Source organism: Pelecanus crispus, chromosome 6, assembly GCF_030463565.1.
Source record: "Pelecanus crispus isolate bPelCri1 chromosome 6, bPelCri1.pri, whole genome shotgun sequence".
Lineage (NCBI taxonomy): Eukaryota > Metazoa > Chordata > Aves > Pelecaniformes > Pelecanidae > Pelecanus > Pelecanus crispus.
In genome coordinates this window covers 50,919,231-50,942,294 of record NC_134648.1, presented here as the reverse complement: position 1 = coordinate 50,942,294, position 23,064 = coordinate 50,919,231, and the positions used below count along the sequence as shown (strand labels likewise).

The 23,064-nt window shown below is 42.5% G+C and overlaps 1 protein-coding gene across 1 annotated transcript in view; it reads left to right on the top strand.

The window, feature by feature from the left end:
* The first annotated feature begins 304 nt into the window (after positions 1-304).
* STON2 (stonin 2) overlaps positions 305-23,064 on the top strand; it is a 60,326-nt gene continuing 37,566 nt past the window's right edge. The window contains exons 1-3 of the mRNA XM_075713413.1: positions 305-512; positions 978-1,232; positions 7,450-7,647. Coding sequence (XP_075569528.1) covers positions 425-512; positions 978-1,232; positions 7,450-7,647 — 541 coding nt within the window. The 5' untranslated portion in view covers positions 305-424. The remainder of the gene's footprint in view (positions 513-977; positions 1,233-7,449; positions 7,648-23,064) is intronic.

The following is a 23,064-nucleotide window of genomic DNA, read 5'->3' as shown; positions in this document are numbered from 1 at the left end:
GCTGGAGTTATGAGAGGCGTGGCTCCCTGAGTAAGGAATAAAACATTGTTTTCAGTGGTTGACTGTTTTAACATAAGGATGTTTGAAGACCCTCAGGTGTTTTAATCAAGGAGTTGCTCAAGTGTAGCCCTCCTCTAGACACAGGTGACATTCCTGTCTCAAAGGTGGCAGTCCTTTGACAGTACTGTGCCTGTCGTACATAAATTGGTTTAACATTCTGTATTACTAAAATGGGGGCAGTCATTTGTTCCCATTTAATTTTCCAGAAGACATAATTTACTTCTTTCTTATCTTAACAGCACTTGAAAAGAAAAGGAAGTGCGAAGGTGGTGTTTCCTTCTATTGGCTCATCTTCACTGTACCTCTCTCCCATTCTGCTTCCTCCTTATAATCCCCAAGTGAAGATGAGGAGCCTGCTGCGAATATGACGTCTCTGACTAGTGTCATTGCCTCCCACCAGTCTGAGTGGGTGTCCTTCACTGATGACCTGCTCCTCCCCGTTAACTCACGAGGTAAGCTATCTGATTTTCTTTGAACCTTGTGAGACTTTCTTTGTTTGAATCAGACCAACTACTGTTATATATCTAGCATCACAAAGCTTGCCTTCTAAGTGGAAGCAGTATGTGCAGAGGTTGAATTATCTCCTGCTGTATATCCTCCTCTGTATCCTCCTATATAATAAGAGAATTTGGGCCAAAAATGTAAAATGTTCTCCTAATGTGAGATTTCCTTAGCGCAGACCTATTACAGGGTTTGGATCTGTCCTTCAAGATTCAAGGCAGTATCCAACTGACCATGGAGAAAGTCTCACCTATTACAATCAAGTGCAAAAACTATGCCCAGTGTTAGTCTTAAAAACTACATGAGGTAAAGGAAAAATTTCTACCTACATTTAATGGCAAATCTTAGATATTTCAATACAAAACAATGAAGTAATTGTAAGTCCTACCAATCTTTCTGTTTTGTCTCTATTTTAGGTAGCACTGAGAAGCCTCTGGAGAAACGTTTTTCTTCCTCAGACACCTCCTCAGAAGAGAACCATAATGCGGATGGAGAATTTCAAGGCCTCTCCCACACAGAGCTGGAAGATGCAGCTGACCAGCCCAAGGTGGATTCTGCTGTGCTTGGGAACCATGTGTGTCCCAGTGCTGATCTGTCGTCATCCATCAGTGCTTGGGTTCAGTTTGAAGATGCACCGTGGACCAGTGCTCCATCGACCCACCCACAAGCAGGTGAGGCAAACGCATGAAAAGGTCCATTCCAGTAACATAACAGAATACAGTGAGAGCCTACAGGATTTTTTCCTTGCTCTTTGATTTCTCAAAGATTGAACTCTGACTAGTTTGTACTGTATTTTAACCCAATTAATGTTATCAGAGTTTCAAAAGGACTCTTCATTTTGTTCTGGGTTGAACTAGCAGTATTTTCTTTTTGTAAAGAAAATTAAAGGCTTCTGTGATTCATTCTGCCTATGTCTTGACCCTGGAGACTGCCAAAATGCATTCTTGGGGAAACAGCATAGTGGTGTTTTCAGTAGTGACATTTTTTCTGTACAGGTATGAACAGCCATCTAAAAAGTCTGAGCTGTGTTTGCTTCTGTAATCTGGAACTGAAAGAATGGTGATCGCTGTCCTTTGTGGTCGTAGCCTTTGTCTGCTCGTAGTCCCAGATGGTTTTTGCCGGAAGCTTAGCAAGACCAACAACTAGTGTGCCAGTGCCCATCAGTACGTTCTGCTGTCTTTTGATGCTATGCTCTGGCAGCCACAGAATTACAAAGACAACCAAAGTTGTCCCTAATTCCAGGACTGCACACACTTGTCTTCAAATGTAAAAGTTCTTTCTGACATACTGCAAACATGCAGGCAAAGCCTCTGGCTTGCCTCCTCAGCTTATGCTAACTGATATGGCTATATGAGCTTCTAGCTTTTCCGTACAGACTTCTGTCCCTCCTCACAGGAGGCTGTGGAGTAATTGCCCAAGGAAACATTAGTTTACTTTTTCATGTTTAAATTGAGATTCTCTCTTAATAATTCCACTTCATTACTGCTAGTTATTAAAGCAGTTTAAAGCGTTATAGTTTTACTCTGCTCACTAAGTCCATCAAATACTCCCTGTGACATGAATAATACTTCTGTCAGAAAACTTGGGTTGGCAGCTTTGGGTTAGGTTTTGGGTAAAAGTCAACAGTTTTCCATCTGTTCTTTTTATGGGTGCTACAGACTAGTCCATTCGAGACAGTGGTTATCCACTTCTCCTGCAGAAAGGTCTGAATCTTCAGGCAAAAAGAAGTTTCTCTTAAGCTCTGCTTAAGACCTTCTTATATTTATATTTTTGGTTATTCGTCTTAGTTGTAAATACTCACTCATCCTGGTGATGAGGAGAGAAGGAAGGAGCACTCCTAACTGTAAATCAGTAAAACTGAGGTGCTCTGCCTCTGTATTACTTAATTTCATGGTTAGATGATCCTTACTCTTACTCATACAGCCACATACCTTTTCAAACAGAGCTGTTGGTTGCTCTGACACCGTATTTCCTTCCTAATGTTGTGATATCCGTGTTGACTGGTAAACTCTAAGTGCACCTTCTTATTAAACAAACAAACAAAAAAATATTTGCTCAGCCTAAATAAAGGTAGCCATAACAAAGAGACCTCCATAAAACTAATTTCATGGTGTATTACTTGATTTCCAATCCTTAAAGGGATGTGACCCAGTCTTAAGGTATGTGCTTAGCAAAAGCACTGCCTCTTGGTTTGTGTTTTCAGTCACAGGGGACACTAGGTTGTAGGCCGAGGTCTAGGATATCCAAAAGAGGTGATCAGAGAAGACTTTCCAAAAGCATTGCAGTTTTGAAGAAGACACCCATTTATGCCCCTGTAAAAGCTTGTCCTAAGTGATCCATGCTACTCAGGGGGTATTTACACACTAACTTTTAGCATCTGACTGAGATTCATGGCGGAGGAGGATGGTTCCCCTGGCAGTCAGATCAGGATGTATTCTATGTAATCCTTGTGTGGGAGGCTGTTGTTCTTTAACTATATAGGAACCCTGAGGTGGTGATGTGGATATTTTAAAATCCTTATTTATGAGCTAGTCCCACTCCTATTCTGGACCCTGTATTACAAATGGCCAGGCCAGTGCAGCTGACAGCCTCTAAAGGGAAGGTCGTGGGGCAGAAGAGACGACAGCTCTTTGTCTCTGGCCCTCTACTCTGAGGGGTGTTTGACAGCAGGAGGTAGGATAAACTTCAGCCTTGCTGTTCTCAATTAATCTGCAGGTCACGTCTTTTTTCTATGGGTGGCAGCAAAGCTGGAGACTTTGTGTTATAACTGTGATACGCTGACATGCTCAGTGGAAAGCCTATGGTGACAGCAATTATTCACTTCTAGCAGCAAACAGCCCACATAAGAACAATAGCGAATAGCCAGATGCGGGGAAAGAGCGTAAAGGCCAAGTATGGACAGATGGATCGGTGTGAGAAGGATGGAGACATTTGAAATCTGTTTCCTGTGCAGGCAGTCGTCAAGAGCAATGTCCTGAAGGCTCAGCACCCCCGGCCACATTCCTGTCAGGGCTCCAGTGCTGTTAGGAAATTGTCTGTCTGTCCACGCTGAAGCAGCTGCACAGCTGACTAGATAATTACCCAGGCTGATGGCCAGGCTGCCTGGAAACACATTTTGAAAAGGGCTTGCGAAGTGGCATTTCCAGAGTGCCGTGAGAGCGGAGAGGATGGGCCCTAGGAGTGAGAGATGTTGTCTGACCTTAGGGCTAAAGTATTTTTGCACAGGTTCCCCTGAAAGCAAATCTTTGTCCCACAGTGCTCACAGTCTAAAAAAAATAGTATTTTAAAGACAACTGCCATGTAGCGGTTATCCTGTAGGAAATACGTTTAAAAGAAAACCAAGGCTAATGTTGGACCCTTGTTGTCCTGGGAACAGTGAAGACATTATTGGGGGAGCAGAAATTAGGGGGACTGATAGCAAGAAACAGGGCTGAAAACACAAAGAATTTGGAAGGTGAGAAGAAAGGTCAAGACTTGAGGTATAGAAACAAAAAGCACCCATTGTGAGCGTCATAGTGGGGAATTATCTTTATTTAGGACATTCTAGTAAACCCTTCATTCTATCAGGTTCAGGCAGAGTAAATGCTAGGCAAAATATTTCTTTCCAAATATTTCTGCTTTTCAGGTTTATGCATAGATAACTGACAGCTGCCAAATCATGTGGATTTCTCCCTGGGAAGCAGTAACTCTTGAACGAGGCCACAGAAATATTTAGTCACAGAAATGATGCATTGTGGTTCCCTCTTCCCCATTTTCCTTTTGCTGGGCAAAGAAGAAATTTGATTTTTCTCACAGTTACTGTCAGGCTAGTCAAACTCGTCAAGCTGATACTGCAGAAGTGAAAAATGAGGTTTTTAGGCTCACCCAAATGTTCCTATCACAAATGTTACATAATCTGTAAATGATCACAGCCAGCCGGTGACATAACATTTGCATTTGTTACACAATGGGCCTCCAGCTCGCGATCTCATATTCTGTCTGTGTTAGCTGCACTCTTGAATTCAATGAGGTATTCAACAAAGCACCAAAATTAGAGCAACCAAGATCTGTTACATCATCTGTTCCACACACACTCCCCTCGCTCCCCCCGCCCCCACCCCGCTTCGTCTGGTTTAAATGGCTCAAGTAACTTAGACTCCTACCATGAGAGGCAGTAAGGCAAATCTCAATTTAAACATTTTGTGCTGTTCTACCTGAAAATAGGAATTACGTGCAACATGAGATCAGCAGCTGAAAACTAGACCAACTGCGATGCTGTCCTAAAATCAGAAAAGTCTGAGGTCCTATGTGATAGGAAAGGAAATAATGCTAACAAGGTCGATTGTAATACAGTGTAGGGATCAAGGAATGGGTCCTTAAAACATCAGAAAGGAATGAACGCTTAAAGGTAAATCTGCATATTAAAAGCTAATCCACTGTATTAGGAACAAACGTCAAGAAAAGTAAAATGCATGTGGAAGGAAACATTTTTCAGTTTGGGAAACAATGAGTTGATTTTTTCAGTATCCTACGCACGCTACAGGATTTGCATGTTAGGGATAGATCTGGCACTGGTCTTTCAACATAAACAGATTTCTGAGAAATTTCTGCAGCTGAAAGGCTGTGACTCTGCCTCTGTTGATATTAGAGACCAAATTCCAAATTTCTAGGGGAAAAAAACCCTACCTCATTTAGGAATTTGGTTTTGGCACTTCCAGGAATCTGGAGAGCAACAGGAGCATCTGAAGAGGGACCTAAACGTGTAGGTGTTTTCTTTTGCTTGTCATGCTTTTTGAGATTGATAGGTAGTTGTTTGGGTCAGCACAGGGGAAAATGCACTTTTGCCAGTTCCAAGGGTTAGTGTTGGGGAACCTAGAACAGTCATAGGTGGAAGTTGACTGTAGTAGGATTTTAAAGAACAACTGTTGCAGAAAAAGCCTCTGTGGTTACAGTTTTCCAAAGTACAAGTCTCTTTCTTTAGAAAAAACAATTATATTCTTCCATAGTGGCACAACTTATCTGGAATAATATTAATTTGCCCTTATATACAAGTATTCTGCAACACTATTCCAGTTAGTCTCCCTCTTAGACAAAAATTGGTTTTGGAAAGCATAAAACAAGTTGACAGTATATGAGTTATTAAATCTTATGTGTTTCTAAATTAGCTTATGTTTTTCATATTGCTGTGACTGACTTTAAACAAAAAAAGAAACAGTGCAAATCTAAGATCTTTTTTATAAAATAGTTCCACAATTTCTAGAATTCCAGATATAAAACACATTTAAAAAAAACTCGGCTCTTGCTACTGGATCACATATGGAGCTCAGCTTTTCAGCTTGTCCTTGTCCAAATAAAGCACTCTGTCCATCAAAGCAATTTCAGGTGAAGTTTTAAGGGTGGCTTTTCAGATGCCTCATGCCATGTTTAACAAACGGGCTGAGAGAGGGACTGACATTATAATCATACACTTGTCATCCTTTCTCTATAGGCATCGAGCACAACACAGTGCAGAATTACTGGAGGGAGAAGTGGGGGGTTTTGGTCATGTCACTCTAACATAACAACTGTCAACATGTGCAATAAGGAGACAGATCTGACTTTCAGCTCCTCATCCTTAGGGATGACTCTACTCAGAAGCAGCTCAGTACATAGGCTCACAGCTGTACAAATATAAATATATTGGTGCCTGCTTATCTGAGGGTAACAGCACAGCTATATAAAATAAATTTGCACTTCCCAACTGGCAAGGCAGGGAGCACTGTTTGGATATGCCCTCTATGCACACAGCACGGTTTCCATAATGAGGTGGTGTCCCATCACACCACTTGGATGGAGTAGAGAGGAATAAATCCTCTTTAACATTAATCTGCCATTTTCTTCCAAAGTATCTGTCAACCTAATAGGGGTTGTTTGTGTATTACATGCTGAGAAGAGAACCTCTGTGTCAGTAGTTGTTCTGTAACTGCAAGATTTGGGGTGCATTGAGATCTTTGTTGGTTTAAAAGATAAACAATATGTACTAACTTAGCAAACAGCTATTATGCTGACATTAAATTAGAATTAGTCTCTACCAGTACACCTTTCCTTAGTTCAGGAAGATTTTTTTTTACCACATCTTTTTTTTTTTTTTTTTTTTAAATTTCCTCACTAGTCACCCATTGTTCCTAACATTTGAGTGATATTATGGCCAAAGAATATACAATACAAGTTCACAGCAGTAGATGTATAAGATTGTGTTCTGAACTCTAGATGATGGTTAGGCAGGACTTAACTCTTTGACATGCAAGCCTGGCAAGTGAGTAGAACAGGGGTTTTTTCCTACACTGAGCAGAAATGTTATGCAGTTTATTCAGATTGGGGCACTCCATCCTGCATGTTCAGAAACAAAAGCCATTTCTAGTGCATGTCAATAGGTCAATTTCAGTTTATTTTTATACTCCTCCTCCCATGTGGAGCATTCCTGAGATGACGACTACATTTGAGGGGGTGTCACAGATAGGGAATGCTTAATTAAATATAATAAAACCACTTTATAAAAACCTGTGGTACTATAAAAACTCCACTGTGTTGCACAACACAGATACTCAGTTCTTGTCAGCAATGGCAGAAACATCAAATCTTCCTGTTCTGAAAAGTCACAGCTTCTGCAATACTTGAACAGAAATACGTAAAGCTGCCAGCAGTATGGGATCTAAGACAGACAGCTGAGTAGTGCTGGAGGGTAACAGTGCCAGCCACTAGTTAAGTTGCTGTGTGTTTGTTGTAAAATAACTGTGTTGCTGTGGATGTTGGAATTTGTGTTTACAGGGTCTCAGTACACTGATACAGCATCTCTTTGGAATAGCTGTGATCTTCTGGAAGATTGCCCTGTAAGTCTCTAACCAATATCTGTCTGTTTTCTGCATCCAGTGTCTCCATCAAAAGCACCCAGCTGGACTTCTCCCTCCTCCAACTCTTCTGAGAGGCAAGCCCATGCCTCGGAGAGCAGCTGGACAACCAACTCGGAGGACACCAGCAGCCCAAGCATTGCTCCCTCCTACACAGATCTGCAGTCAATTAATACTGAGGACTTGACCAGTGGTGGAACATCTGCAGCAGATTCAGCTGGTAAGAGGGAAGCCTTCAAGCTTCCATCTCGATCTTTTTGATGCTACTCAAACTCACTGCTCAGAAGTGAGCTACAGAGAACGGCTCCAAAGCAGAACAGACTCAAGGATTAGGCAGACTAACACTTTGTTCTAGTCCAATTCCCAAAAAATCACACCTGGATTTGACACACCCCTGATACATGCAGCTACCAAAGTAAGAGCCAAATGCAGCTATGTACCTGTTGGTGGACTTGTCTAAGTGAAATGTTGGAGCATTTCTGGTTTTTGCATACCACAACAGCTTAAGCTGATCTAGGAGCTAGTTCTCAGTATATTGTGGGAGAAGCTGGATGCCCTTCCTGAACTTCCGTGCAGAAATTTTCTTAACTTGTCAGTGTATTCAGCTGAGGCAGATCCAGCTCTGCATGCCCTTCTCTGTTTCAGTGAGTGCCAAGGCAACAGAACCAGGCTGCTGAATGCATTCTTTGCACTGTGCTTTGCACTGGTACTGTAAAGTAATGCAGAGAGAGTGTAGGAGATGACAGAGGGTGGTTCACTAGCACATTTAGATCATTTAATGGTCCTTTAACTGGCGTTGTAGGGATCTATTCAGATGGTGTCCTGACTGTGGAAAAACGTGCTGCATGGCATTGTAGCTCGTTGCTCCTCAGCTGTACTCTAGATAATCTCTGAAGCAGGAGAAATAAAGAAGAGTGGTGCCACACATGTCATGCAGAGTTGGGATGACAAGAACTCCTGAATGACAAAGCAGACTTTGACAGAGCATGAAAAGAGCTGTCATGTCAGGACACGAAAAGGAGAAAAATACACAGCTCCAGACCAAAGCACCTGCAGTATGTTGGAAGCTGTTCACCCCAAGCTGAGGATGGTCAGTAGCTACCCAGTTTGGTGATGAAAATTGATTCCCTGGTGTCATGACAGCTCAGATGTGTGAGGCATTTAATGTGTTTTCTCTCAGGTGGTGAATGTAACAATGTGTGTGAAATAAGATCTGTTTTGGGAGAATGGACTTCCTAAGCCCCACTGAGGTCATACATCCCTTCCATAACAAACATATACATACATCACCTGAAAAGAGTATTATTTGATGGTTCAGTGAAACTGGGTTGGACATCAAGGCAAGTTCATAAACAGCAGCATGGTGGGTACTGGTTGGGTGCTTAAGACAAAGGAGTTGTGAAGAAGTAGTATTTACTTTGGATAAGTAGAGACCTTTCTTTCTTCAAATAATACAGTTACCACAAGTCTGTCTGACCATTTTTATTTTAGAATGCTCTGCTGGTCTGTACCTCTGCATTTGGAAACCACTGGTAGAAAGGTAGAATAGGCAAGCTGGCATCATGTGCCAGCTGTCTGGATGCCAGCGTGGGCATCAGTTCTGTTCCGATGAGCTTATGGCTATTAGGGAAAAGTGTAAGAGTTTTCATCTGGAGTATGTGCTGGATATTGCTGTTTTGTTGATTTGGTATAGGTTGCCAAAGGGTGGCTGTTGTCACTGGGACTGCCTCCACATGAGCAAGGGAAATGGGGGATGCCCAGTTCATATATAACCTTGCATCATATAGAGAAGTGAAAGGCAAAAGTGCTGCTGTATGTCACTGGCATAGCTATGGAATTATTTGCTATATATGGCCAAAAGAGAAGTTGATACTTTAGTAAAAGCTTTGTATGCAACCTTCTTGCTCTTCTTTCTTTCCCAGTCAGTCAAACACTGACATATTTATTAGGAAAACAGGTACAAAAAATCATTCCAATCACCCATAAATAGTTAAAAGAAGTAGTTAATATAGGCAAGGCTGTGTCATTAGCTAAAACATAAAATACACTATCTTAGTGGTGCTGGAACTTGAAGTAAGAAATACATTGAGTCTTTCTACCACCAGGTATGGAGTTTGCAAAAGGGCAGCATGGACAAAGCGCATCTATTTGTTCCTGTTCATGTGAAGGCTCACAGCCCACCCCCCTGCGGTGCCTGCTGGCATCAGGCAAGGTTTGTGGAGGTGAGGGAGCTGAGGACCTGGTCGTCATGGAACTGTTGTACAGTTCTGGCTGCTTTTCTGTTGTTCCCGCTGCCTTCATCCCACCCTCATAGTGCATAAGCGGACAAAAATGCATGATCACTTTCTTCTCTCCTTTCTCTTTGCCCCTCTCCAGAAATTCAGTTATTCAAACCTGACTTGATTCAAGCATTTGATTTGCATTTCTCTTCTCAAAAGACTGGCTGCCTCAGTCTGTAGTGGAGTAGTTTGAAGGCTCCATCAAGGCAATGAAATAACATTTATCTTTTCCATGAAGGAAAAGACAGGAATCCTCATGCTCTGCATGATGGTGAAGTCATGTTGACTGTTAGCTAGTATGTTGACTCCAAAGTCAAGCTTGATGGAGGGGAAAAAAAAAAAAAATCAGGTTCATTTCACTGCTAAAAAGCCCAGTGAAAATAAGAACTCAGTTTTTGATCTACTTAGTGATGGTAAAGAATTAGGTCTATAAGAGTAGCTCGGGTTTAATATTGTTTCAAGCGAGAAAAACCTATTGGTGAGAAAAGCATGAAAAATTCTACTTAGTGGTCAGACACTGAGTAAAATAACTGGTTTAGCCATGGTGAATTTTTATTGCCTGAACAGCGTAGAAGAGAATCCAGGATACTCTGTTCTGTAATTTCACCACTTGTCTTGAATTTATCCTGCATGCAAAATGCTTAAGCATCAACTGCTTGTCAAAGTTTGGGGCACAGGGTTTTGTGTGGGAGCAGATGGAAGCCCGAGGTAGGTCTGACTGCAGGCATACACAGAGGCGAGTCCCAGCAGTGAGAATGCACATCTTGGTGTCCAGGGCTGGTAGGCTTCGAGCAGGTGAAATAAGCCAGGAATCAACTTTCTCACAACTGACACAAGATTTGAGTATAAAACAATTCCATGGGCTTGAGCTTTATCTAGCGCATGTGTTTATGTAAGATACGACCTGAGAAGATATCTGAGAAAGATGGTAGAAACCTGAATGATCCCAGCCTGAGAGTTTACCCTCACTATGGGGTGGGGGCTGCAGAAAGCCTCCTGACTGATGGAGTCAGGATAAGCTCAGTAAAGGCAGCAGAGTTCACAGTGGTAAAGGTAAATATTGCATTAGCAGAGCTGAAAAAGAAGATTTGCTTTTCAATCAATGTGCAGCTAGAAGATGCTGCACTTCATTGCCTGTGCTAGTTTGAACTCTGGCACCAAGAAGCCTTTTATATTATCTTCATCTTTGTCAGCATGAAGGGCTATTTTAGCCTGCAGCAGCTGGGTCAAGTGATAAAATTTGGGTCAAGTGATAGCAGACTGCCCATTTAACGTGGGCACATTTATATGGTTATAACAACAAGCATTTTACAACAGCTGGGGTTTCACAGTTTGTGTGAAGCTGTATTTGGTGCTGGTGAAGTGACCCATTGCCTCAGAGCTTCCTACCATGCATTGCTGTGTCGCTTAGCTTGGATCAATGAGCATGGAAAGAAGCAGGAACTTCTGGCATTTGTGCTGTACTCTGCAAGATAAGTAACACAGGACATCTCTGTTGCTGATACAATACGAGTATTTATTCATTCTGAAGCAGATGCCTGTCTCAGCTTTCAAAAAAGGCCAAATATCTACATGTCAGAGGAGCAAGGGAGAGGCCTTCTTGTAGCTATGATTATATATCTGGAAGCGCTGGGATCTGTTCTGAGGTTGTGCACAAATACCTCACAGCTTGATTTGGATTTCTGCCTTTCACCATTCATCTCTCAAATAATTTTTATTTATATAAATGAAAAGTAAATATTGACTTGTATACAAACCAAAAATAATTATATATGATCAATACATATAAAATAGATAAGATATATATTTGTGTAGATCATAAACTATATGTTCTATTATAAATTTAATAGAATATATTATAAAATCTATCTGTATTACATAATAATGCTCTGTGTGTGTAAGTATATAAAAAGCTGATTAGACTTGTAGACCTAAGTTCCCTGATAGCTATTTAGATGGGTTGTTGCTAGTTCTGTTGTTGTTTCTGTTGTGATTTGTATCTTAGGAGAGCTGCAGCTACACCATGTTTGATGTTGACAGTTCAATTTGCTGACCAGTTGTTCTGTTTGGCATTCTCCTGAAGCTCTGGGACTATTGGGATACTGAGGAAATCGCTATGTTGTTATTTTCTGAGAACATCTGTGTATTTGGAGATAGAAAGTTGCAAGTGTGATCCCTAACTGCTCAAAATTCAGAAAGTTAATAAATAGCACAAGGAATTAATTCTGAGACTGTTGTTATTTTCAAAGTAAAGCATGGTTTAAGGGGGTTCTACTTCTATTTTAAAACTTGGAGATGACAATACTGGCAAGCTCAGCTCCAGCTGTTTCTTGAAGGTAATGGAGGGCAAGTACTAACCTTTCAAACCTTTTCCCTGTGCTTTTCTGCAGTAGTTCTCTTACAAATATTTTTTCTGTAACTGTAGCCAGCTAGATACTGAGTCCTGATACCATAATTGCAAGAATGGTGTTCAGTAGGTTTCAAACAAGCAACTTCGAACAGAATATACAGCTGTGCAACGTGGTTGCACTGAATGCCAGAAATGGGCTACAAGCTGTGAAGATATTCCATGTTAATTACCGGAGCAAGGAGGAAAATAGCATATGCTGATGGTTACCACCTTCCACCCAGAACTGCACTTCAGTTATGCTGTGTAACTATTAACCAACTTGCTCTGATGTCCCAGTCCCAGACACGTGAAAAAAATTGTATGTGAGAGCCTACCAAAGCCAGCTGGAGAGACTGCAGAGAGGAACGTTGAACCCTTGCTTCAAAGAGGAGGGGACTCCAGAACACTATGAGCAAATAGCACCTAAAATGTGTTCTTGCACAACTCCAACCTGTAAGGGCTAAATTCAGCACCAGAGGCAGGGGGGTTTTCTTCCTTATGTCCAATACCAGCCACCAGCTAGCAATTCAGGAGTTCTATATCCTAGTTGTCGTCCCTTATTTTTCTCAAGGTATTTCTAACTTCTTTAAGAGTAATGCATTGGTAGGGCAGAACTGGGAAGGTAGGTCTAGATAATTCATAGCAGTAGAAAAGTTTTCATCCCAAATTGGACCTGTGTACTGGAAATCAGCTCCTCTTTAACACTTCATGGCCGCTTTAAGGAATCCACAGTATCCCAGTGACCTCTGCAACAGCGTTGAATCCCCATCCCTGGTTTGCAGTGGGGGAGCCTGCAGCTCAGTTGTGCAGGCTCGACCTAGGTGAAGCAGAAGTGGTCTTTGCTGTACAGTCTGGCGGTCTTGCTCTCTGAAGCAGCTGAAGACTGCAGGTATCAGCCGTGGACCAGAGTCACTGTCTCAGTCCTTCCTTATGGCAGGAAGGAACGGCACAGAAAACCTGTCAGGAGGAACGGGGAAATGTTAGAATGAGGAAAGAACAGGTACAACAATAAGCCGTAGTTAATCTATTCAGTAGAGAGAATTACAAAATAAGCTTGGTCTGCAGTCATCTGATTCATAGACTTTAAGGTCAGAAGGGAGGACTATGATATCATGATTATCATCTGATCTGGTCTCCTGCATGTCTCAGGCCAAAGAACCTCACCCAGTCATTTCTGCACCAAACCCATAACTTCAGTTTAAGATACAGCATTCCCTGAGCAAATATCTCCTTAATATTTTTCTGATTAACACCAACTGCAGCAAAGTTTGCCCCTGTTCAGTCATCTCCAACCCTTCAAAACTTCAGTTTTAAAAAGGACTGTCCTAGTGATAATACTTAAAGCAGAATAGAGATGTCACTGAGCTGAACTCTACCAGCTCTTGTGTCCTCAGCTGCGGCTAAATGTAGTCTCCTAATCTCAAAAGGTTCAATGTCTGTCTCATCTGTGCCCCAGAAAATAACATTGATTAGTTATCTTCTCTATTACCCTGCCTCCCAAAGAAGAGTGGTTGAAGCTGCTGCAGGACTACCAGATTCTTGCTTTTTCTTCAGGAACAATGAGGAATTTCAGGGTGCAGGAGGAGAGTATATAACATCGCTCTCATAGCAAGAAAGGAATTAGAAGAAAGCTCAAAAGGGTCTACTCCTACTAATTGCTACTAGGCTGAGTCTTATTCTGCTTACTCCTGTGAATTAATCAGGCCTCCCTTGCTCCTCCACATTCTGAGAACACGAAGTCTAAGACAGGGAAGAGGCAAAGTGTGAGAGGAGAAAGTAGTAATATGAAGAACTGGGTCTGATTTGCATTATTGCTTAGAAATGTTTTAATTAAAAACATTTTTATTTTAAAAAATATATAAAAAATACAGTAATTCTGCTGTTTAATGGAATGTTTTCTTGCCTGCATGCCAGCATAGAATCAGTTCTGATCTCCTCCATGTCATTGGCCCTGTGCTGCAAACAGCTGAAGGAGCATCACTTAGGTTCAGGTGCTAAGTTTTCTCATCATGGCTATTCTGAAGTGCAGGCTACAGTAACTGTAGATTTGAAGCAGGGTTATACTTTGTTATAAAAGAGCTAAGTGCTGAGTCTGCATGGTGTTTTTGATGAATTTCACTCTTTCCACACCTATTCACTGATGGTTTTATATAGTCAGATCAGCTGAAGGGAAAGCGGACAGAATTTGAGCCCCAGTCATGGGGCTGACTCTCCCTTTATGTAGGCAGTATCCCAAGAGAATAGATGTGGGTAGATGCTTTGTAGTTTATCTCATGCCAGTGAGGCAGACTAGGTGGTATGAAGCCCTCTATTTGTGTTTGTAAGGCTGGGATTCCTCGGCCACAGTGTTTACATTGGCTCCAGTCGCTCTCTAATGCAGTGCAGAAAGCCACATGCCTATGTGATAAGCTGGAGGAGTTCAGTAGGAGATTTTGCAGCTGGGCAGGACACTTCAGTTTGACGCTTAATTGGAGATGGAATACTTAAGTGCAGTGGCTATCTGCGATTGCCGTGTTGAAAGAGGAAGACTAGGTTTGTTTGGAGCAATTCTGCGGGAGGCTAAATACCTTCTGAACTTAAAGCCTCTGGGAGGGAAAAGCATCAAGGCGTCTCCCCACATCCAGCTCTTTGGAAGTGGAAAACATCAGTGGCAATCTTCAGCGGCGTTTTCTCACCTTTTGCGTTCAGTACCTGGCAGCATGCTGCTGTACCACTGACAGGAGGCGAAAGTGGTACTGTAGTGATACAGCAGTGGTGCAGCACTGTCCCAGCTAAACGCTGCATGGTGACGTAGACGGTCCCCCATGGAGCTGGCTGCACCCCAGGGAAGCCAATTCTGCAGCTCTCAGACAGCAGCAGGGTTCACTGCGTGGAGAAATTGCCCACCTGAGAACTTGCATTTTCCACTGTTAATTCTACCTGGCAGAGAAGTAAGCAAGGTTTCAGTAGTAGTACTAATTAACAGGAGCTGTAAATCATTTCATGTGCCATTAATTAGAGATCCCAGTTCTGTGTGGAATTTCCTGTCTGAATACAAAGGGGCTGAATAGAAGTGGCAGTGTAAAACAGCAGGTGGAAAGGCTGGCAGGAGCAGACAGCAAGTAAGAATGAAAAATTTCATGATGCCCAAATGCATGGATTTGTTTGTTTCTTCCTTACTGTGATATCATCTGGAACCTAAGAAAGGCTTAGGCAATCACTGGACTACGCAGCATAGGAATTAGAAAAGAGCTGATGAACGCCTTTAAGGGATCGGTTATAGAGTTGCCTTCTCAAAGAACAGTGTGGGATAAAATGGGAAGCAGGTTTGTTAAAAACAAGAATAATGTAGGAATCATTTAAGCAAAACCTCTAGCTTCTATGGTGACAATTTATTCTTTTGTGTTCACTTAGAAACTTTTTGTGATTATTTTTTATGTCCATTTTTATCAGAACTTCTGCCCCCTTTATTCTTTTATTTGGCCCCAGTGTTAGGGAAAATATGTAAGACTTTCTGCTCTTTCAAGACAGAAATGAACAGAGTTGGATGAGAGTACTGTAGGGAGATTGCTGATGTATGTCTTTACTTCAACATCTCCATTTTCTAGCTGATCTACCCTTGATGAAATCAAATAATGCTGGAACACAGATATGATATGAATCTTGCATAATGAGATTGTTCATCAGTTATTAGAAGCAATTTGGTCTTAATTGTCTTTATGTTTGACAGATGAGACCAAAATCCTCTGCCTAATATTAGAACAAACTGTTATTTACATTATGACCATGCTCGTTACACAAGAAGAGGAGACTTCATGCTGCTTTGTTCATTCTGATCTTGGCTACCAAGAGTGATCCTGGATTTTGTGACGTGGATGCCAGTCCAATTTACTTGTTGTAAATTTCCTGTTGATATTGCATTGAACCTCATGGAAACTGATCCGAACTAATTACTTAGGATTTGATTTTTATAAAAACTCTTTCAAGTGCTAAGCACCTATCATGAAGGAGTCCAGATCTGGGTTTGGCACCTAAAACTGCTTCCAAAATACTCGGGTCCCAGCTATTCCTGTTATTGCACAGCAGAATTTTCAAATAGCTGCAGCTCTGTGTGCTCCTCTCCAAATCTAGCCATTTAGTTTAATGCCTAGAAGGAGAGTAGAGATCCTTTTTACATATGTCCTGTAGCTCTTTGTCCTCATGCACATTACAGGGTTTGTACAAATTATGCCATTTAAGTGCAGACTTTAGTCACCAGTTTATTGAAGCTGGTGTATTTTCACGTGTAGACATTTCAGAGAGCTTTAGCCATGATTAACTTAAGATCATAGGAGTGGAAGCTATTTCCCAGGAGACTGGTGTAAATGTATTCATGACCATATCCTATCCACATGTTCCTGTGCCAATATTGTCTTTCAAATAGCTTGTTGCCCTCTCCACTGTAAGCTCTTTAATATATTTATATGGTGTAATTATATCCCTCTCTGTTTTCATTTTGCTAAACTGAATGAGACAAGGTCTTTAGTATTCTGGTTCTCCATTCTCCTCCTCATCCTAGCAAGCCCTCCTCAGCCTGTGTTCCTGTTTGAATTAATCTTTCTTGGATGTGGTGACCAAAACTGTGCACAGACTGAGGTCTCACCATAGCCCAATATAAAAATATTACTGTTTCCCCATCTTCTGGAATCCTCTCCTTGATACATCCCAGGATCTTATTTCTTTTCGTGCTAGTGCATCAGGCAAGTACCCTTTCACTATATTCAGATTGACTGTCTATATCCTAGATCACTTTCTCTCATACATAATTGACGAGTTCCTTCATTATAACAAATGTATCTCTACTTAAATGCCTGATTGTGAACTTCATATTGTTTATGACATTTCATCTCATTTCTGTTACCTCAGTCCTCAAGATGAACTATTCCATTTAGTATGATGTTCAGAGCTTCCTTTATGTACTCAGTTCCTCCTAATTGTGTGCATTCAACAAATACCATTAGCATGTTCATTTCTGTGCCATGATCATTATTTTAAAATATGGATAAACATAGTCTTAATCATGTAGTCTTAATCAGGAAATTCTACTTGTAGCTGCTCTAATCTAATATTTCTCTTAAAACTCAATGGCTGTCCTCCTTTTAGCTTAGTTTTTACTTCTGTCTTAATACTGGTATCAGTCTCCACTTTAACTCCTTCCCAGGTGGCACCACTTTAAATACTTTTTCCAATACAGACAGATTTATTTTTTCTTTAGAAAATCAGTTGCCAAGGAAATCTGTTAGATTTAGCTTCCATCCCCTTTTTTATCTTCTGCTTTTCACTTTTTCCTTCCAAAGTCTTGCATACTATTGCGGTCAGACTTTCAGCTTGTATTTTCTAAAGTCATTTTTACCCCTTTTAAATATAGTTACTTTATGTGCTATTTTCCAGTTGTATGGTACCATCCCCATCTGAACCAATTCTTTTAAAATCTTTGTGATGAAAGCTGTACTGACATGTCAGTTCTTTCAGAGTTTAGGAATGGAGCTTATCAGACCTCCTGATCTGAGTACAGTAACCTCTCCAAACTGTTTTCTTACCTCATTAATGTTCATTTCCATTTCCACTTCCTCTTTTTGGTTATCTAGCCTGCCTCCTGTGCCCTTATCACTATGTTCTGCATCATCATTCTTATTAAAGAGCAGTGGCAAAGTATTCATTAGCTTTGGCATGATGTCTAGATGCGTTAATGTTTAATTATCACCACAGCCCTACTTCCTTGCTCTTTATGTATGCATATATGTGGTTTGCCTTAGCTCCAGTATGTAACATTACCACCAAAGATTATTTCTGAGAAAGGTAGGGCACAGTGAAACCCATCTTTCCAGGTCGACTAGTCCTGTGTTGGCCTTACTGAGCTTTTATCTTCAATAAGAGTTGTACTTGTAAGGGAGAATTAAAGGCGAGACTGACAAAATAAGTCATCTCTGTAAGAAACAAAAATATCCCTCACTTTGGTGGCTTAAACGTTAGACCAGGGATGAAGCTAAACCTGCTTTGAAAATCAAAAGATTAGGGCAGGATCCTTTTCTGTCAGGTTTATGTGCTGCATAACTAAACTAACATTTGAGAGTGAAGGAAAGAAATGCATCTTCAGCACTTATGTTAGTGCAGTGGCACAACTGTATTACCACATACTGTGCACTCTGGTCAGATGAGGAACACGGGGAGAGGAGCTGGATGTGGGCGGTGTGGGGAGAGGGGCTGCATGCGGATGAGAGACCTGATGTGCCAGGGAGCTGTGGATGTGGTCAGGAGACCCTCTTCACTCTTCCCCCACTTCTCTTCCCCTCCTTACTGCCTTCTGCTTCACCATGCCCAAGGACCTGTCTCCACAGCATCCCATGCTTGGCCTCTTATAGTGGAGGGTGGGAGCATGAGCGGAGTTGGGGCCAGGGTCTGTTTCCACTGCAAAAAGGGGAGAAGCAAGTCCAAGACAGACGGGAAGAGCAGGAGCCGGAGGCTTTCTGGTCTGCCTCCTCTTAAGGGTATGGGAACTGCTGCTTGCAGGAGAACCTCCCACACCCTTGGCAGGACTGCAACAAGGACCAGAGGGCTGCAGCAGGTGGGAATCAGCTGTTGGAGGCAGAGCAAACAATCTCCAGCTCTGGCACAGGGCAGCCAGCAATCTGCCACGCCTGGCAGTCCGGTACCGTTGGCTGCCATTTGCTTTTTCCTTTTACCTGGCTTTGCATACGTAGACACAAATATGCACACTGGCACTCAGAAGAGGCATAAACTCGCTGAGCTTAGAGATTGTGAGCTCTGTGGGTGCAGCTGCCTGCAGGAATCTCCTTGCTTGTTGAAATCTCGGTGTGGACAGCATTTGAGAAGGTAGGTGCCTGTAATAGACACCTTCTGGCTCCAGCCCTAGGGTTTGTTGATCATTTTCACAAACATGGTAATTACAAAGTGCATTGTTTCCTGAAACATCCTAAGGCGGATTTTGGAGCAATGGAATATCATTTACAAGCAGCATAAACACAGCTAAATTAACGCTTGGGTGTCTCCAATGCTTCATACCAAAAGTGAGAAGTGTAGGGCAAGAGGAGATCAGTGGTTACTAACAAAGGGTAACTCATAATATAAAACAGGCATGTTGAAGTAGGTATTTCAGCAAGTAGCTGTTTTATTATCTGAAATGCAGATAATGTGTAAGCTTAGACTTGCCACTTTCCCAGGTTTCAGGTTATGTTAAAACGGACCTTTAAAAGTCTTGGGTTTATGGCGACATGAAGAGGATGGCTCTCCACAGCAACACTGACATGGCCAGAGGGAGCAGGGTAGCTCTGAGTCTGGACTCAGACTGATCTGATAGGTCTGTGAGTCTTTGGAAAAGATGGGATACATGCCATACTGTCACTAAGTGCAGACATCTAATAGTAGTTAAAATAATCTGTACAACTCTGTCTCCACGCAAAGAACAGGTACCTAGCACAGGCAGATGCCAAGCTTTAGGCCATTTTCCATATGTATTTTTAAAGTAGGTCCCCAATTTGGAATGAATCCTCTTTTTCTGAAAAATTTTTATGTGGTTGCGTAATAGTGAGTGTGGTGCTGAGATGTACATGTTCTTACAAGAAATGTGTGGCAAGAAGAGTGTCAGTTTGAATGAAGTGAAATAAATTCATGTTCTTGCATAAGCATCAATATTCTTGATTCTGTTAATCAAAATGTATAGTCTGGTCCTCTTCCTCAGACACCCAACAGAAATGTTCGTTCAGTGCAAAAAGTAGATGGATTTCTACATGTTCGTGCCTTTTATGTTCTGCATCCACCTAATCATGCATTTGTATGCTGTGTGGTAGGCAAGAGTCTTTGGGATGGTTTGGGATGGAAAAGGGGGCACATGCCAACGTGCCGGGTACAGAGGCACACAGTCCATCCGGCAGAGCAGACAACTGGAGGGTGTCAGTGTATTTGACACGTCAGCTTCACTGCTTTGCTGCACTTCAGGGCAGCAGAGTGCTGTCTCCAGCACAGCGAGCTGGCTCTGAAAGTGGGACACGAGGCTGGCCCAGGGTGCTTCGCTGTGCCTCCTCTGCAGCAGGCCCTTCGCCAGCCAGCCAGAATTGGGATCTGGGTGGCAAAGCTTACAAAAGAAGTAGGGGGCTTTACTGGAGGCTTTGCTTTCATGAACCCATCACTCCTCCTCCCCCAGATTGATTTGTTTGTTCAGGCTTGGTTGCCTCCAGCAACACATTATTAGCATGAACTATGGCGTATCCTGGGAGACCTGCAGGATTCCCTGCAAACCTTTTGAGTTCTTCGTCTCCAAGGAGGGAGAGACACAAAAGCATTTCACTCTGTTGATGCAGTTGCATGTACATTGTTCCCTTCTGAATGCTGGTGTGTCTCTTCAGCAAATGCTGTAACTGGACTCTACAGTCTTCATCTTGCATCTTTGTCTGTCTCAGTAGAATATACTTTTCTTGGTAAAGCCACCAAGCTGCACTGCTTTAAAGGCTGTATTCGAAACCAGGCAGTCTACTATGCTTAGCCGAGAAGGTTTTAGTAGGGCTGTGCACTTGTTATGTCTGTACACACAGGTCAGTCCTTGCTGATGGTAGACTTCAGGCTTTCTGGGTATGTCTGGCCTTAAGGTAAATACAGATTGTGTCATTCATGAGCAGCTTTCTGCTTGATTTAGCATGACTACAAAAGCAGTGAAGATGCAGTGACAGTAACAACATGGGTATGTAGTCAGGGCTCTGCTAAGATCGTACATCTCTGCTAAAACCCGTGCCACTGCAAATTCTTTAGATAGAAACAAGGGTTATGAGAGCCTCCCCATGATATAGTCAAACCCTGTAGGTACACTTTCCATCTCTGCTCAGTTTGAAATTACAGGACTTGATGATTTTCTTCAGAAATCTGCTTCAGCTCCTTTGGCTGTTTTCTGTCCCAGACTTGCAGGGACCAGCCTATTTGTTACAGCATAGTTAAAACATCATGAAAAGCGCTTGGATTTCCTGACTGGTCACGTATGTGTCCAGAGATGGGCAGTGTCAGATGAACTGATCTCCCATAAAGGTCAAGGCAGGTTAGCTAAGAGGTCAGTGTGCCAGCAGTTAAGGCATCAACACCAGATGGCACCTCGATAACGGAGCAGAGTCAGAGGAAGGCACATGAGTGCTCCCATGAGAGTGGTGCTGGTGGTAATGGAGGGCTACTGGGACGGCGAGGGGGTTGAGGAAATGCAGAGGTGGTGTCTTGAGCGTGATCTACTTTCACCAAGTGATTCAGTTAGCAAGAGGCTTCGATGCTGAAGAGCCATGTAGTTTCTTCCATGTGCTCACATTAAGGCTGTGTGCATTTTGCAGGAGTTTCACGGTGAAGGACGCTGGGCACAGCTGGTTTCTAGAGGCTGTAACGCAGAGCCGTAGGCACGCTCACACGTCCCCTCCCTGCAAGGCTGCTCTGTACCTGTGCAGAGCTGGCTGCTGCCTGCAGCTGAGGCTTCAGCTCTGCCCAAACTGCTCCCGGCCTGGCAGGGGGCTGGGGTGCTGCTGGGGCGAAAGGGTTAGCTGTGCTCTGCTGAGATTGACAGTCCAGCTGCATCCACTGAACAAAACCAGTTTGTCTCGCATGTCTGAACAACCCGAAGGCTGAACTAATGCAGCAAACAGGTGTGAAGGGAGAGATGGGAAACGGAGAGGGGTTTTGCCTGAGCCAGTAGCTCCTTGTCTGCTGGATAAAAGGAAAAGCAGGTCAGTAGGAATCAACATGGCCCTCATCAGAAGGCAGGGAGAGGAGTTGCTCTTCAGCGAGCAAAGGCACTTGAGATTAACCCATTAATTCCTGGGGCTTGCTTCCAAGGAGATCTCAAGTCAAACAGCATGGGACCAGGTCCCTGCAGGCTTCTCCTCCTGGACCTGGAAACCCAGCTCAGGTGCCTCTTGGTTTCTTTTTCCAGGGAAGAAATGAGGAGGAAGGAAATAGGAGGATGGATGGCTAGGCTGTATTTTTTCTGCATTTGAATGCTTTCTTACTAGGTTAAGTAGTGAACAGCGTTAATCCATATGCTCCAGCCCATCCCCTGCTTTACAGAAAAGTTTCAAAGTGGCTTTTAAGCCTCCTGGCTGCCAGTACTTTCTGAAAAGGGAGCCAGCAAAGGCTTCCTGGTGAAAAGCAGCTCTGTTTCAGGTACGATAATTATAAATTATACTGCCTCCTTACGTGTTCTTGTAGTTTTAAGGAGAAAAAGCTATTTTTCACTTGCTGATTTTTATACACTTCAGGAAAGACTTCGTATTCTTTCTCAGAGGTGACTGTTATTTCACGACACAAAGTTTATACTTCAGTTAGTGAAGTCCATGCAGTGCTCTGGGATCATTTTGGTTGGAAACTGCCATATAGTAAGTAGATAATATCATAAGTGAGGTCATTCTTTTCCTCCAGAATTGCCAGCCTTTATGCGTTTACTAGATTTTAATAAAGCACTCTGAATACATTTTCTGAACAGCCCAACAGCCTGTCTGTTGTACAGGCTGTACTGAAACACATTTTAACAAAGCCAGGTTAAACTTCTACCTGTGTGGGCTTCATCTAAATTTCTAGTGTTAGACGTCTGAGTTTTCTTTTGCTATGTTACATGACTTTTATACACCTATGATGCAGAGAGATTCTGGGCAGAGATAAAACTTTGCCTTCAATTGCTGAAATCTCTAAAATCCATCACCTAGCTCTAAGAAATGCCCTTTTACCCACAAGGTCCCTTTTCCCCTCCTCCACCTCAGGATTTTCTCTCTTCCTGTCCATTTTTACTCTTCAGGGTACTGCGTTACTTCCTTTCCAGTTTAAAATAACTTAAGTGCTTAAGAAGTGCGATGCAGGCAGCTTCAGCTTGTTCCTAGTGGGTGAACCTGCTGCATCTTGCCTGCTGGCAGTGAAGGTAAAATGGGTAAAGGGACTGTAATTCCCCTTTACGTGGCAGAAGACCCCTCTGCAT